A 13,439-nucleotide genomic window follows, 5' to 3' on the forward strand; every position below is an offset into this window, starting at 1 on the left:
TTTGTTTCGCTATACAGTAATATTGTTTTTATTATTGTTGTGAGCCGCCTCGAGTCTTCGGAGAGGGGAGGCATACAAATATAATAATAATAATAATAATGATAATAATAATAATAATAATAAAAATAATAAAACAATATTATAGCAAAACAAATCTAATACTGTTAGAGAAAATTTATTATTATTATTATTATTATTATTATTATTATTATTATTATTATTATTAATTTTCTCTAACAGTATTCATGAACAATAGAAATACCAGAATTTATAAGGAGTAGTAATTAGAGTAGCAGTCATTGGACTAGTAATAGCAGTGGGTAAGAGTGGATTAAGAGTGAGTAATATCTTATGAATTCATGTATATGTCTGCTATCTAGGGACCTGTGTTGTGTTGGTTCTTTTGTGTTTTGAGCTTATGGAATCAGTTATTGTTAAAAGAGCTTATGAATAAGTAGTAGAGGTGGAATGTCTAATAGAGTGTAAAAATCATGCAACCATATCATGCTATGAAAAATCAAACATTAAGTGCAAACATAAAGGTAGGTTGATTGTTGCAGAGTTCAGACATAACAGCCATCATACTGACTGCAGAAACCAGACTTTTTACCAAAACCCACAGTACTTAATGAGGGTTTTTAATGAGGGTTTTATTGTTTAGATTTTATATTCGACTTCTTTTTATTGTTTTCTATTTATATTGTTTAGTGTAAGCCATCCTGAGCAGTGTTCCCTCTAATTTTGGGGTGGGGGTGGGTGGGTGGGCGGGCGGAAAAGTATAGTGTCTGAGCGGCAGTCCCTTCGGGACTGGGCGGCACAAAAATATTAAATAAATAAATAAATAAACAAACAAACAAACAAATAAAAACCCCACCCTGTTTTGCCTCAGAGAATTTCAAAATAAAATACTGTACTGTGTGTCTATAACAGTGAGCTCATAATAGGGCAACTCTATCAATATCAAAATGCCACTTAAATAGTTGAGCTAGTTTCAAACTAGATTTTGATTTTCTTTCTCTCTTCCTTACTCCCATTCTTTTTCTTTCTCTTTTCCTTCCTCTCTTTTTTCTATCTGTTTCTCTCTCTTCCTCTCTCTCTCCTTCCCTCTCACTCTTTCCCTCTCGGCTTCTGGGAAGGATTGGAAAACTCTGAGTTGATGATGATTTTTAAGTGAGCGATTGCTCACTGCTCAGCTTAGAGGGAACTATGATCCTGAGTCCTTCAGGACTGGGCGGCATAGAAGTCAAATTAATTAATAAATAATAAATACCACAGAAACAGATATGGAAAAGGTAGCAACGAATATTCTTCCTTGGAAAAGACTACTTACCTTAATTAGACTCAAGTATCCACCCTATGCCTGTAGTTAAGCCAAAGAAGGCAGAATAGTCAGAAAAGGCTCAGGTACCTGGGCCAGTATCACAACAGGGATGTTAAAGCAACAGCAAGAGAAAAGGCTTTTATTAATTAAAGATAACAATTTCTTTGGAGAGAGAAAGGCAGAATGAGAAAGAAGTGAAAGAGAACAAGAAGAGAAGGGGGGAGGGACTGGTAGACTTGCTTAAAAGTCTATCAGCTAGATGGGGCACATTCACCTCCAGAGTTTTCAGAATGAAAGGGGAGGTGATCCCAAAAACATAAAAGTCTCTAAATTGTCAGAGAAAGAATACATAGAAGCCTACTTTACCAGATTTGAAATAATTGCTAACTCTTTTAAATGGCCTGGGACTAGCCCTAGGTTCAATAGCAAAGAGCTTATAATAGTTCTCAAGCAAGAGAAGTAATGTTGAAGAAATAATTCTATACAGGTATGATTTTCCTACATCTATAGGCAGAAATTTAGAGGCTATGATAAATTATAACCATGGTGGGATTTAGGAATTGTAGGTGAAGTTAGAAGACTTAGGCCGGAAATGGTTGAGGCCAGATGAAAGGAGGAAAGAAAAAGTGGTAGAGGAAGTAATTTTAGAACAGTTTCTACACATACTCCCTATTAAAGGGAGGTTTTGAATGTAAGAGCATAGCCCAGAAACAGATCAAAGGGCTGCAGAATTTACTGAGGACTGCTTGGCAGTAAAAAGGTCACAGGATATTAGAAAGGAAGATACCGAAGAAGAAATCCTACTCCAGAAAGTAGAAACTATAAAGAGCAGGAAAGGTAAAGATAAAGGGAGTAAAGAAGCCTTTAGCTCTTGCTCAAACAAAAAAAGGAAAGCATTGGGAAGCCAAAGAGACCTGTAGTTGTTACAATTGTGGGAAAAGTAGGCATCTATTAAAACTGTAAAGGGCGGAGAAAAAAATAAATATCTGCAGTAATACAAATATATGTGAATGGGATCACTGTTAGAGATCTACAAAATACTGGGAATACTGGGAACATTCTCATTTAATAAAGGCAGCATTTATCTCCAAACAGGAGTACCAAAATGGAAGCATGGAAGCGCACCAGAAACCGGAAGAGCAGCAGTCCAGGGGTGCATGTGCAGGCCGGGAAGTTGATCTTCCAGTTTTTGACATTGCATGCATACCAGCCACCCGGTCTTCTGGTTTCTGGTGCACATTAATGCGCAAAGACCGGCTGGCCGGTGCGCATGTGCATGCCAGAAATGCAAAGATCATCTTCCCAGCATGCATGCGCACTGAGCAGCTGCTCTTCCAGTTTCTGGTGCTCTCATCTCCATGAAGACCAGCTGGCCGGCACACAGAAACCGGAGGAGTAACAGGCGACAGCTTGTGTCTCTGGAGATATGGCTCTGCATGCCACTTCCAGCATGCATGCCATAAGTTCATCATCACAGATCTATAGGAAAAGAGTTTGTGAGATGATCCCATCTGTTAGAACCAAAGCCCAGGGAGAGGGAAAGGAATAGGTAAAGGCAATAGAATAATTTCTAACTTACAATGCAACCTGGTGATTGGAACTTATTTCCCACTTATAGAGGGCTGTATTTAGAAAAAAGGCTAAGATGGTGGAAGCAAGCATTAACAGCACAGTCTAAGGCAAAGAAGAGGATGGAACAGAAGCAAGAAGGGGAGGAATATAGGATTCTTCCTAGCTCTTCTGATTTCATAAAAGAAATGATGTCCTAACCTTTAGCAAAGACTGAGAGCTAGAGGTGAACTTGCAGGAATAATAGAAAATTCACTTAGGCCTCTGGTAAAAGATAGACCCAACATTAAAAAGTTGCTGGTTAGCAGCAGAAAAAGAGAGAAAAGGAAACAACGCTCAGATTCCAAGAAAAATCTGGGTTTCTGTACTGAATTGGCTTCATTCCTACATGAAGGAATACAGTGAACAGAATTTGAAGCTGGGACAAGTCAGGATTCCTATTTACATTGAATCTGAAACAAACCCTTATTGTAATATCCTGGCTTGATTTACTTCCTTCTATTCATGGCATCCCCAAAATAGAAACAATCACTGGTGCCACTTGCCATTTAATTCATCATCCCCGATAGCCAAAGGGCAGCACTGGACTCACATCTGTTTATTAATAAACAATAGGAATATATAATGCCTTTTTATATGGAAGATATACATATCCCATCACACTTTCCCACAGAAAAATCCATGTATGTCCCAATTGACGGGCAATGCCTACTACTTGCTACCCACTTTGACTCCACATGATAGAGCCACATCTGGAAGCAGCCAATTCCTAATAGCAAAGCAATTTTATTGATTTTTTCCACTGTATATTCTTACTTTGGTCAAGAGTAATTTTATAATTCTCTATTATGCCTCAATTCAATCATGTGGACCTATATATAACATATGTGTACCTACCGATGTTAATAAACTCGACCCTCCATTAACCTCTGTCATCACAGTCAATAGTCACAGAATAGTAACAAAATCTGCAATCTTTAGAAGATTGAAAATTGGGGGTAGAAAAGCCCCCAATATTTTAATCTCAATCAAGAAGCTCCAAACCCCTTTTGCAGTTTACCTTTTCTATCAATATTTTATTCTCATTGAAATCAAGATTTTATTTTGACCAACTTCATTTTATTTTGGCCAACTTAATCTATCCCAATCAATGTTTTGGGTATTTCTATTGAATTAATACCTCTGCTATTATCCAGACATTTCATTCTTGAAGTCATTACAAGTTCAGGTTTTATGGATTTGTGAAATTAAAAATTCTTCCCTCCTTAAACCCTGCTATGCACATGAACAGAGATGCCCCGGATTACCAAAACTTAATACTGTATTGTTCTTTTCTCTTGAGGAGAGCCTTACAGAAAATTTCAGACATACTTTGCCTTTTTTGGTGAGGATCTGTTTATAGTGGAGCCAGCCCTCTTTCCTCACATCACTGAAAGTGACATCCGAAAGATCAGAAGTGGAATGCCTCTTTGAACGTGTGTCTTCAGAGGTACCCAAGCTATCCAAAGACTGTTAGAAGAGAGGAAAACACAGTTCAATAAATATCATCAGTGGATTAAAAGAAATATTGAACTTTAAGAAAGGAAAGGATGAATATAGAAAAGGATGTTGCTGTGATTAAATAGAAAAATGGAACAGCAGCCCTAACCAAGCAGTATGTTGTCTGATTGGAAAAACAATATTTTTAGTTTGGAGAAGGCAGAAAGAAGGAAAGATAAACTAGTCACTCAGAGTGGAAGATAATGACTACATCAAAGTAGTGCATTTAGATATATACAATAACTGAAATCGAGTCTGTCTGACATACTGTACTTTGATAGTCTCACTACCATATAACATTTGCTTTTGTTCCAAATAGGAGGGAAGAATGAATGAATGAATGAATGAATGAATGAATGAATGAATGAATGAATACACACACACACACACACACACACACACACGTATATACACATATACATACATACATACATACATACATACATACATACATACATACATATATATATATATATATATATATATATGTAGATTGTTCTGAGTTCGGGTTTTGCCCTGTGTAACCCGAACTCAGAACAATCTACATACATATACCCGTGAAAATTTATGAAAACAAATATATATATATATATATATATATATATATATATATATATATATATATATATATATATATATATATATATTACAAGGCAAAGGTTGCAGGTTCAAGTCCAATAAAACTAAATTCCATCTCATTATTAAAACATTTTCAATGGTGAATCATGTATCTTTCAACATACAGCATGCCAGTATGAAAAAATAAATACTTCCATTACTACTGGATGGACTACATTTAGCTACAATAAAAACATTTCATATAATTGGTAAACAGTCTCTCACATTGCTGATGAATGAATGCTGAATGCTTGAAAGTATTTTAGTATGAGTTTCTCTTTCAGGTCCATCCATATAATTTGGATCAATTTTACATTCAGATTTTGATTTGATCATTCCCAAAAATGTTTTTCTCATCCATTTTTAATGGATTTTCTTGTATGTTGGGATTATTGATTTGTTACATGAGCTACTTGGACATTAATTTGAGCTGACAAATAATTCTCCTGTAGATTTTTCTGACACAAAGCAGAATACCTGTTTCTTTTGGTGATGGCAAACCATCCATTCTGAGAGAGGAAAGCACCTACAGCCATAATACTGTAATTTTTTTAATCACAGGTATATGATTCTTATTGTAGAATTCAGTGTTTAGTTTCTGTCTCAGATACAATACTGTACTAGTAAATCCTGAAAAGATATCTTTTTTACTTATAATTCAATGATGTATTCATCAAGGTGTCTGGAGGGTCACCCAAGTGTTCTTTAGCAAACTCTGGCACAAGTAACGTTTTTTTAAAAAATTATCATGAATCTTATTTTGTCTATTTTTATCCATGCTACATTCATATTTCTCACATCTTCATGTTTTCCTGGTGGTAGTATACTGAACATTGACATCAACCTGGAAAAGGCTTGCAAATCCCTAGGTACTTCCAGGGGTGTCTTGTGATTTCATGCATAATGTTATGCTGCATTTAAACAATTTTTATATAAAAACTATTCTTGGGAAAAGTCACCACTTTATCAAGTCTTCTTTATTTCAAGTCTATGTTTCTAGCTGTGGATTGCTGAAACTGCAAAAATAATCTTGTAAATTTTTCTAAGCATTGATTTTTTTTTATAGAGGTCTTTGGTAATTTGTTTTAAGTAGGGCATAATATGTTTCTAGAATCTGTATGACAAGAAATTCACTATGATGATGGGATTTAGATAAGTCATGGGTGATCTAAATTAGCTGTGATAGTTTAATACAGTACTCAGTGGCTCCTAGTCCTAGTTTTCCGTTTAATTGAATTGATTGGGCCAATGACCATTTCATACTGGCACATTTTATGTTGTATAACATTGTTTATAAAATAAATGAAATCAATATCAAATTTTGATGGTATTATTAAAGGGTAAATTCCCTCCCCAACACAATAGTATTGCTCTGCATTTTCAAATTATAACATCTGTAGCCTATGGAGGTCTCAAGAATAATAAAATGTGTCCCTTAACCAGAAAAAAAACCTCTGATCTTTACAGTTGGAAAGATTTCTTTTGAGTGAAATGTTAGCAAATTTCTAAATCTTTATTTAGATTTCTGTGAATTATAGAGAAAGAAGGAAACCAAATCTACCCATTCACACTTATGTAAGGACAGAATCACAAATACTCACCCCATCAGTAAAGAAACTTCTTAACATCCGTAGGCTAGGCACACGACTTGGCAACCTCCTGCAGACACAGCATATGTATTGGTTAGCATAAACAATACAAAGTAAAAAGAGACTAGCTAGCTGTGCTCACTGAACATGATCCTTTCACTGGGCATCCCTCGTTTTTTAGAGTATGAAGTTTTAGTCAATTCATCAATATGTACATGATGAAACAGTCACTAGTTCTAATAATAAATACCATAAGATATTAGTATTAATACTATCTACATCAATTCCAAATCAGCATGTGGAAACCAAAGACAATCATGTGTCTTAGAGAAAATTTTCAGTGTTACATTCCCTAAAGATCATATATACATAAACAGTTCTCTTCACAACTGCAATTAATTTATATTTTGGGTTAAAATAACTGATTCAAGTTTTAACTACTATTACTGAACCCAAATATCTAACTCAATATCAAAATATCTTAATATTGTCACATGTTCATTTGCCACCTATCTTATTTCTTTACAGGCCCACACAACTCTTAGATTATTTTTGCTATAAAAACCAAAAGTTGAAAGCAGATATAGCTGCCTCAGAATATGAGATGACTAACAGAAAAAAAAACTGCTTATATTTACAACTTCAGCTCTGATTAGAGGTTTTGCAATTTTTTAAAAAAAATGCTCTAAAAACTCATTTGGCAGGACACAAAGCATATGTAAACTTCAAGGGAAGAAAATTCCTTCTGCAGAATTAGTCTGCCTTCCATTTATGTACAGTAGTCCCTCACCCATCGCTGGTGTTACGTTCCAGACCTGGCCGCGATAGGTGAAATCTGCGATGGGGAATTTATCGACTGATAGTACTTATTTAAGTATTTATATTGTAATTGTTTGGTAAGTTTTCATTGTTTTAAGTGTTTATAAACCCTTCCCACAGAGTATTTATTTTAGATACAGTATTTAAATACAGTATTTACAATTTTAGATTTTTTATTTATTTTTTTAAAAAACCTGCCGATCGAGTTCGGCAGGCTGTTTAAATCTGCCGATCGACTTCCTCAGAAACCCGCGATGAAGTGAAGCCGCAGTAGGTGAAGCGTGGTATAGCGAGGGACTACTGTAGCTGCTCTTCACCAATGCCAGAAAGAATGTACAAAGTACTAAACCCACCTTAAAATTTTTCCCTCATCCCGAAATGTGTTCAGACCATCATCACATGATTTGGAGCGTTCTGTGGTTATGGCTAAGAGGTAGGAAGATCGACGGCTGGCTTTGATATTGCCTGTGACAAGTACAAAGACAAATGTTGGCAAGACAGCAAGACAAAACAGCACAGAAGGGCCAAAAAGGGTTATTTCATTGAAGAATCTGAGAGAATGTATTAAAGTCTATGGGAACATTATACAGAAAAAATAATCCCTTTCTGAGTTCAAACAGTGTCACCTCAGATAATTCTGAGCATGGCGAACTCTCATTCCTCTGAGTTATCCAGTAACCTCCTCTAACTTGTATATCCTACCTAAATCGATTTCCCTGCTTCTATAGGGCAATCAACAGGCAATATAATAAATTATACTGACTAAAAGCATTTTTTCAGTCATATATACGGTATGTACAGTTGTTGCAAGAAGGGGTAAACATGAAAGTATTCATAACGATGACTCTGTAAAAACTGGGAGGCTCAGCCTAACTTGCTTGGAGGTAAATAAGAGATGCATATTTTAAAACACCAAGCACTAATTTAGAACCTCAACAAAATGCCTATCATTTTTTGGCAAGAGTGAATTGAATTCTCTCCCATTTGTATATCGCAAAGCAGAGTGTCTGTCAATAGCGGTTGCCAGAAATTGGTCTAAAAGAACATTATAATCAGGTTTAGTGCTCTAATGTTTTCCATAAGTAATCATGCTTATGGAGAAAGCTATAGGTGTGCCCTTACAGATAACATTAAGATCAAGGAGCTGGATTCTGAAAGTGGGCTATCCACAAATTACTATAATAAATAAACCCCTTGGTAGATCTATCAAATATGTAGAGTCAGACTTTGCCTCTTTTTCAGATTGGTTCTCATTATTTCCTTTATCAAGCAAAAACTCTATGAAATACATTGATTTTCATCTCTTCTGAACCTCTAGATCTAAGGTTTTTTAAATCAGAACTTGAAATACTTCAAACTTGCTTTTTGTTCTACAATAGTTTGATATCTTACAGAGGGAAGTTAAATGGATGATGTTCACAAGAAATGCAGGTATCTTGTCCTTCTTCCCTACACTTCCAAGGCCCTCACTGGTAATATTTCCTCTTGCACATTTAATGTTCATCTATTACTGAATGAATAAATGTAGGCCACAATATATAATTTTATGTCAGTTCTTAGTACACAACTCACATTTTCTTCCTGCTCTTATAAACAAGAGGTTGTTTAGAAACTGACCTATATGGATTCTAAATCATATGTTTTCAAAAATGTATGCATAAATGCATTCTACATTTATATATTAAGTATTCATGTCAGCATAATGTCAAAATTTAGCAGGCAAACATCTTGGAAGAAAGAGAATATGTTTCTTCCTTAAATTTCTGGTAACCGTGAGGTACATATCTTCGCATTAAAGAATCAAATTTAACTTTAAGAGTCTCTGTATATTTATAACCCTAAGAATACATTTGGGAAATATTTAAAAAAGTTAATGTAACCTACTATCAGAGAGATCTACCTTTTGTATCTCCATAAGTGTGTATGAATGCATAAGTGTGTGCACTTCTGGATGAATGCACATACATATACCCACCCACATTCATTGTTAATAATTCAGAGTTGTGGTAGCTCTTAATTTCATTTTACAACCCCTTGTAGTACTCTCACAGCACACAATATAAGAATGACTACCTTAAATATATAAGGCACAATTAAAAATAACTACCGTAGTTTGTAAGTCTAAAGCTTAAGGTTGATAATTTTCTAAATTTCCTTCCCCATCTAACTGCCTCTCCTTGTGATTCAGTTTCAGTGGAATTTGTTGAAAACATGCTGTCATCTTTTTTTTTCCTTTTTACATATCAAATCACTTCAAGAAGAAAATCTGATGCAAATTCTTCTAGAATAATATATTATAAATCTGTATTTTTCTAATTTGATTAAAATTGCAAGTCTAACAATGGTCCAACAAAGAGACTAGGTTTACTTACTGAGTCCTTGTTGTAGCATATATATTATTTTAAAAGTGCATACTCTGAGACTGAGTTCCCAGCTTGTCAGAGGTTGCTTTTAATTTATGCAACAACTTGGTAACTACAAGCAGTGGAAAAAATGGACATAAAGGTAATGAGATGAAGATGGTGAGAAGGGACTCGCATAATTTTGTTACATAAGTTTGAGGGTTTTGCCATTCCTTTGCTTTTCCCCCACTATTGCTAGCTAAAGTAAGCTGATACTCTGAGCTAAAGGGAGTGCTATCAGACTGAGCTGAAGAAATCTGGCTATGTATGTAACAGATGGCAGCAATGCTATATAAAAAGGTTAGCTATTTGCTATCATCTTGTAGGTTCCTGAATGTTTGCAAGCCAGTTTTAATCCAAGTTTGAATAGCTTAAGTTCAAGAAAGGCAGTGTTGGCTAAATACTTACTACAATCCTGGGAATAATGGCGATTCACGGCAAAGGTGAAGGTAGGTGAAGAAGGACTAGCAGAAAGCACCGGGGCAGAATTCATGGCACTGGAAACAACAGAGGAAGCAGGGATGTGTTTTGCCTTCAGATCAATGCTTGGGCTAGTCGGTTCATCTGAAAGAGAACCACCATAACATGATGAATTACATACAAATACATTTATGTACATTTACCACAGTGCATATTTTACATGTATGGAAAGACAATTTCACTTCATTTAATGTGACCCGGGCAAGCCAATAGGTTAGACGTGCCTGCTTTAGATGGTTTTCTCCTATCCAAACTCTTAACAATCTCCAGAGGATGACCCATGATATACAGCAACCCAGGTATACAGCAACTCTGTATACCTGGTTTATAACTGAGAAACATCAACATAGTCATGATAATTCATTCCAAAACTCTGGTTGAAGTCTTCTAATCATGTCCATTCACTTTGGGTTACATCGTACACAGTAAGAGATGGGGAAGAAAGACTAGCTCCTTCTGAATCCACGCAAGAATGGTGACATCCAGTTCCCAAGGTACCGGTACTTAAAATACAGCAAGTTAAGAATTCAGAATTCCCTCATCATAGAGAGCCTTTTCCGAAATTCCCAAAACAAAGAATCAATTCTAAATAGTACATGGCTGCAGATGTACAGGAAGCTCCTTAGAAACTTTTTGCATGAAACAAAAAATAAATGTTTGATTAATAATGTTTGATTTGTACTTTTGATGAATAATAAATGTTTGATTTGTACTTTTGATGAATTCCCCCTGATATCCGTACTGCTCCTACCCTGCTGGCCTTTCACAAAGCTACAAAGACCTGGCTTTGCCGACAGACCTGGGGGCCATAAATTCACAGCTTGATGGCCAACTATAAGAATGATGTGTATGTATATGAGTGTGATTTTCTTTTTATAATAACTTTTTATGGGGTTTTTTTTTATTTGTTATGTTTTAACCTCAATTAACTGTTTGACTTCTTTTACTGTTTTATAATTATTCTTATTGTACTTATACCGTTGTTGTAAGCCGCCCTGAGTCCTTCGGGATTGGGCAGCATAGAAGTCGAATAAATAAATAAAAGTGACTAATAGATGAAGCAAGGATACACAGATACATAGAACCTGAAAAAGAGATGGTTGTGGAATGGTAGATCAGAGGCCAAAGTAGAGAAGAAAGTAATATTGAGCTTATCCAAATTCTAGCCTCCTCATTGAATCAAGCCAAGTGACTATTATATCAGTTTCACTATCACTCTTTTTTTATAAAAGTAAGATTCCCTTCTCTTACTCTCTGTATAGCGGAAGAATGAATCATCACTCATAGCATATAAACTGTACATATACAGTATTTATTTAATGGGGAAGCTGATTGTGTTGATTGATTGTTTGGAAAAGTGGATGCAAGCTCACCAATGTCACTTCACCACTTCAAAACTGCCTCCATGAATCACTTATACACATGTGCCTAAAATGTAAACAAGATTGGAAAAACATGCAAGAATGGCTTTTTAAATTCATTTTCTCCAGCAATATACATTGGCACTGTCAATATTTTTTTCCACGTTACTTGTTGTGCCTTTGTATGTTTCTCCATTGTTATTGTGTTGCATTTGTGTGTGTGTGTGTGTTTGTGAACTGGAAAGCACAGGGCAGGCTGCATATGTACAGCTCTTAGTCACATAATCAGCAGGAAGGCTTAAATGGACACATTCCAAACTGCTGAATCTAGGCCATTTTAACCAGTTTTTTCTTCTTGCAATTTCTCTGTCCATCCCAAATTTTCTTTCTGTCTTCAGTGATTTATTATAATGATGGACAGCTCTGAGCCCTTCTACATAATTTCTATCCAACAATTCATTGGTTTGAGAAAATAACAATGTGCAAAGAAACCTTTACTGCACCATCAATGTTTAATTCCTCTTTTCAAGTATAAGAGTACAAGCTGTAATAAGGACCATATATTTTTCATAATTACATCAAAGATCAAAACCTATTCCATTCCATGGGAAACTATCCCACCTCATTACCACTTAGGTAATCTTGTTACTCACCTCGTCTAATCTAACGGCAAGTATCTTAGTTAAGTCTTTATAATAAAGTCTGACTAACAAAAATCAGGGAAAGATTGCCAACAACTGGTTAGGCAATTTTCATTTATCCCCTTGACTCTATGGCTAATGACTTGGATGTGATGTTCATGGATGCAAAAGCAAAGAATACTGTCTTCCTGACATTTATTTATTTATTTTATTTATTAATTGGACTTATCATACCGCCCCTCTCCATGGACTTGGGGCGGCTTACAACATTTCAATAAAAATACAATACTATATAAAATACTTCTAAATCCAATTAATAGAAATAATTAATTTAAAATATTTTTTTAAAGCTAAATATTTAAAAATCAAACATTCAAAAACATGCTACAAAATCCTACACACTCACTGGCCAGAGGCTGGGGTTTAGTGACCCCAAGCCTGGCGGCATAAATATGTTTTCAAATTCTTACGAAAGGCAAGGAGGGCGGGGGGTCACTGGGGGGAGTTGATTCCAGAGGGCTGGGCCCCCCACAGAGAAGGCTTTTCCCCTAGGATCCGCCAAATGGCATTGTCTAGACCAGTGTTTCCCAACCTTGGCAACTTGAAGATATTTGGACTTCAACTCCCAGAATTCCCCAGCCAGCAAATGCTGGCTGGGGAATTCTGGGAGTTGAAGTCCAAATATCTTCAAGTTGCCAAGGTTGGGAAACACTGGTCTAGTTGACTGGACGTGGAGAAATCCAACTCTGCTCTTTTATATAAATTGATACTTTATATCAATTACTGGGCTGTGAATCTGCCACTTGTATTAAAGTTTTGTTTTGCAAACTAATAAACTATTACCATCTTAGTCATATTATGCAATTAAAAACAGGGCTGCAATTAAAGTTTGAAACTGGCAGATCAGAAGAGAAAAATGCCCTTCTTGGGCATTTTCCTAAAGAAGAAAAAACCAAAAATACTAAAGATTTAAAAAATTAAAATAAAAGGCTCCTTTGGAAGCAAATATAACCTGGATTATAAAATTGCCTCTTTTGCAAAAAAAGTTTTTTTTGTTGTTATTGAATGTTTTCTATTCATCAAAACTATAAATCAAACAT

The 13,439-nt window shown here is 35.4% G+C and overlaps 1 protein-coding gene across 5 annotated transcripts in view; it reads right to left on the bottom strand.

Moving 5' to 3' along the window:
- ARHGAP23 (Rho GTPase activating protein 23) overlaps window positions 1-13,439 on the bottom strand; it is a 252,063-nt gene that overhangs the window by 51,091 nt on the left and 187,533 nt on the right. For 4 of the 5 annotated variants that reach the window (XM_070727662.1, XM_070727660.1, XM_070727661.1 and 1 more), the window contains exons 8-11: window positions 10,266-10,421; window positions 7,809-7,920; window positions 6,649-6,706; window positions 4,262-4,399 (exon numbers count right to left, since the gene is read on the bottom strand). In XM_070727662.1, coding sequence (XP_070583763.1) covers window positions 4,262-4,399; window positions 6,649-6,706; window positions 7,809-7,920; window positions 10,266-10,421 — 464 coding nt within the window. The remainder of the gene's footprint in view (window positions 1-4,261; window positions 4,400-6,648; window positions 6,707-7,808; window positions 7,921-10,265; window positions 10,422-13,439) is intronic. The other variant, XM_070727659.1, reaches the window with a different exon arrangement.

The sequence above is a fragment of the Erythrolamprus reginae genome, chromosome Z (assembly GCF_031021105.1).
Source record: "Erythrolamprus reginae isolate rEryReg1 chromosome Z, rEryReg1.hap1, whole genome shotgun sequence".
NCBI classification, from domain to species: Eukaryota; Metazoa; Chordata; class Lepidosauria; order Squamata; family Dipsadidae; genus Erythrolamprus; species Erythrolamprus reginae.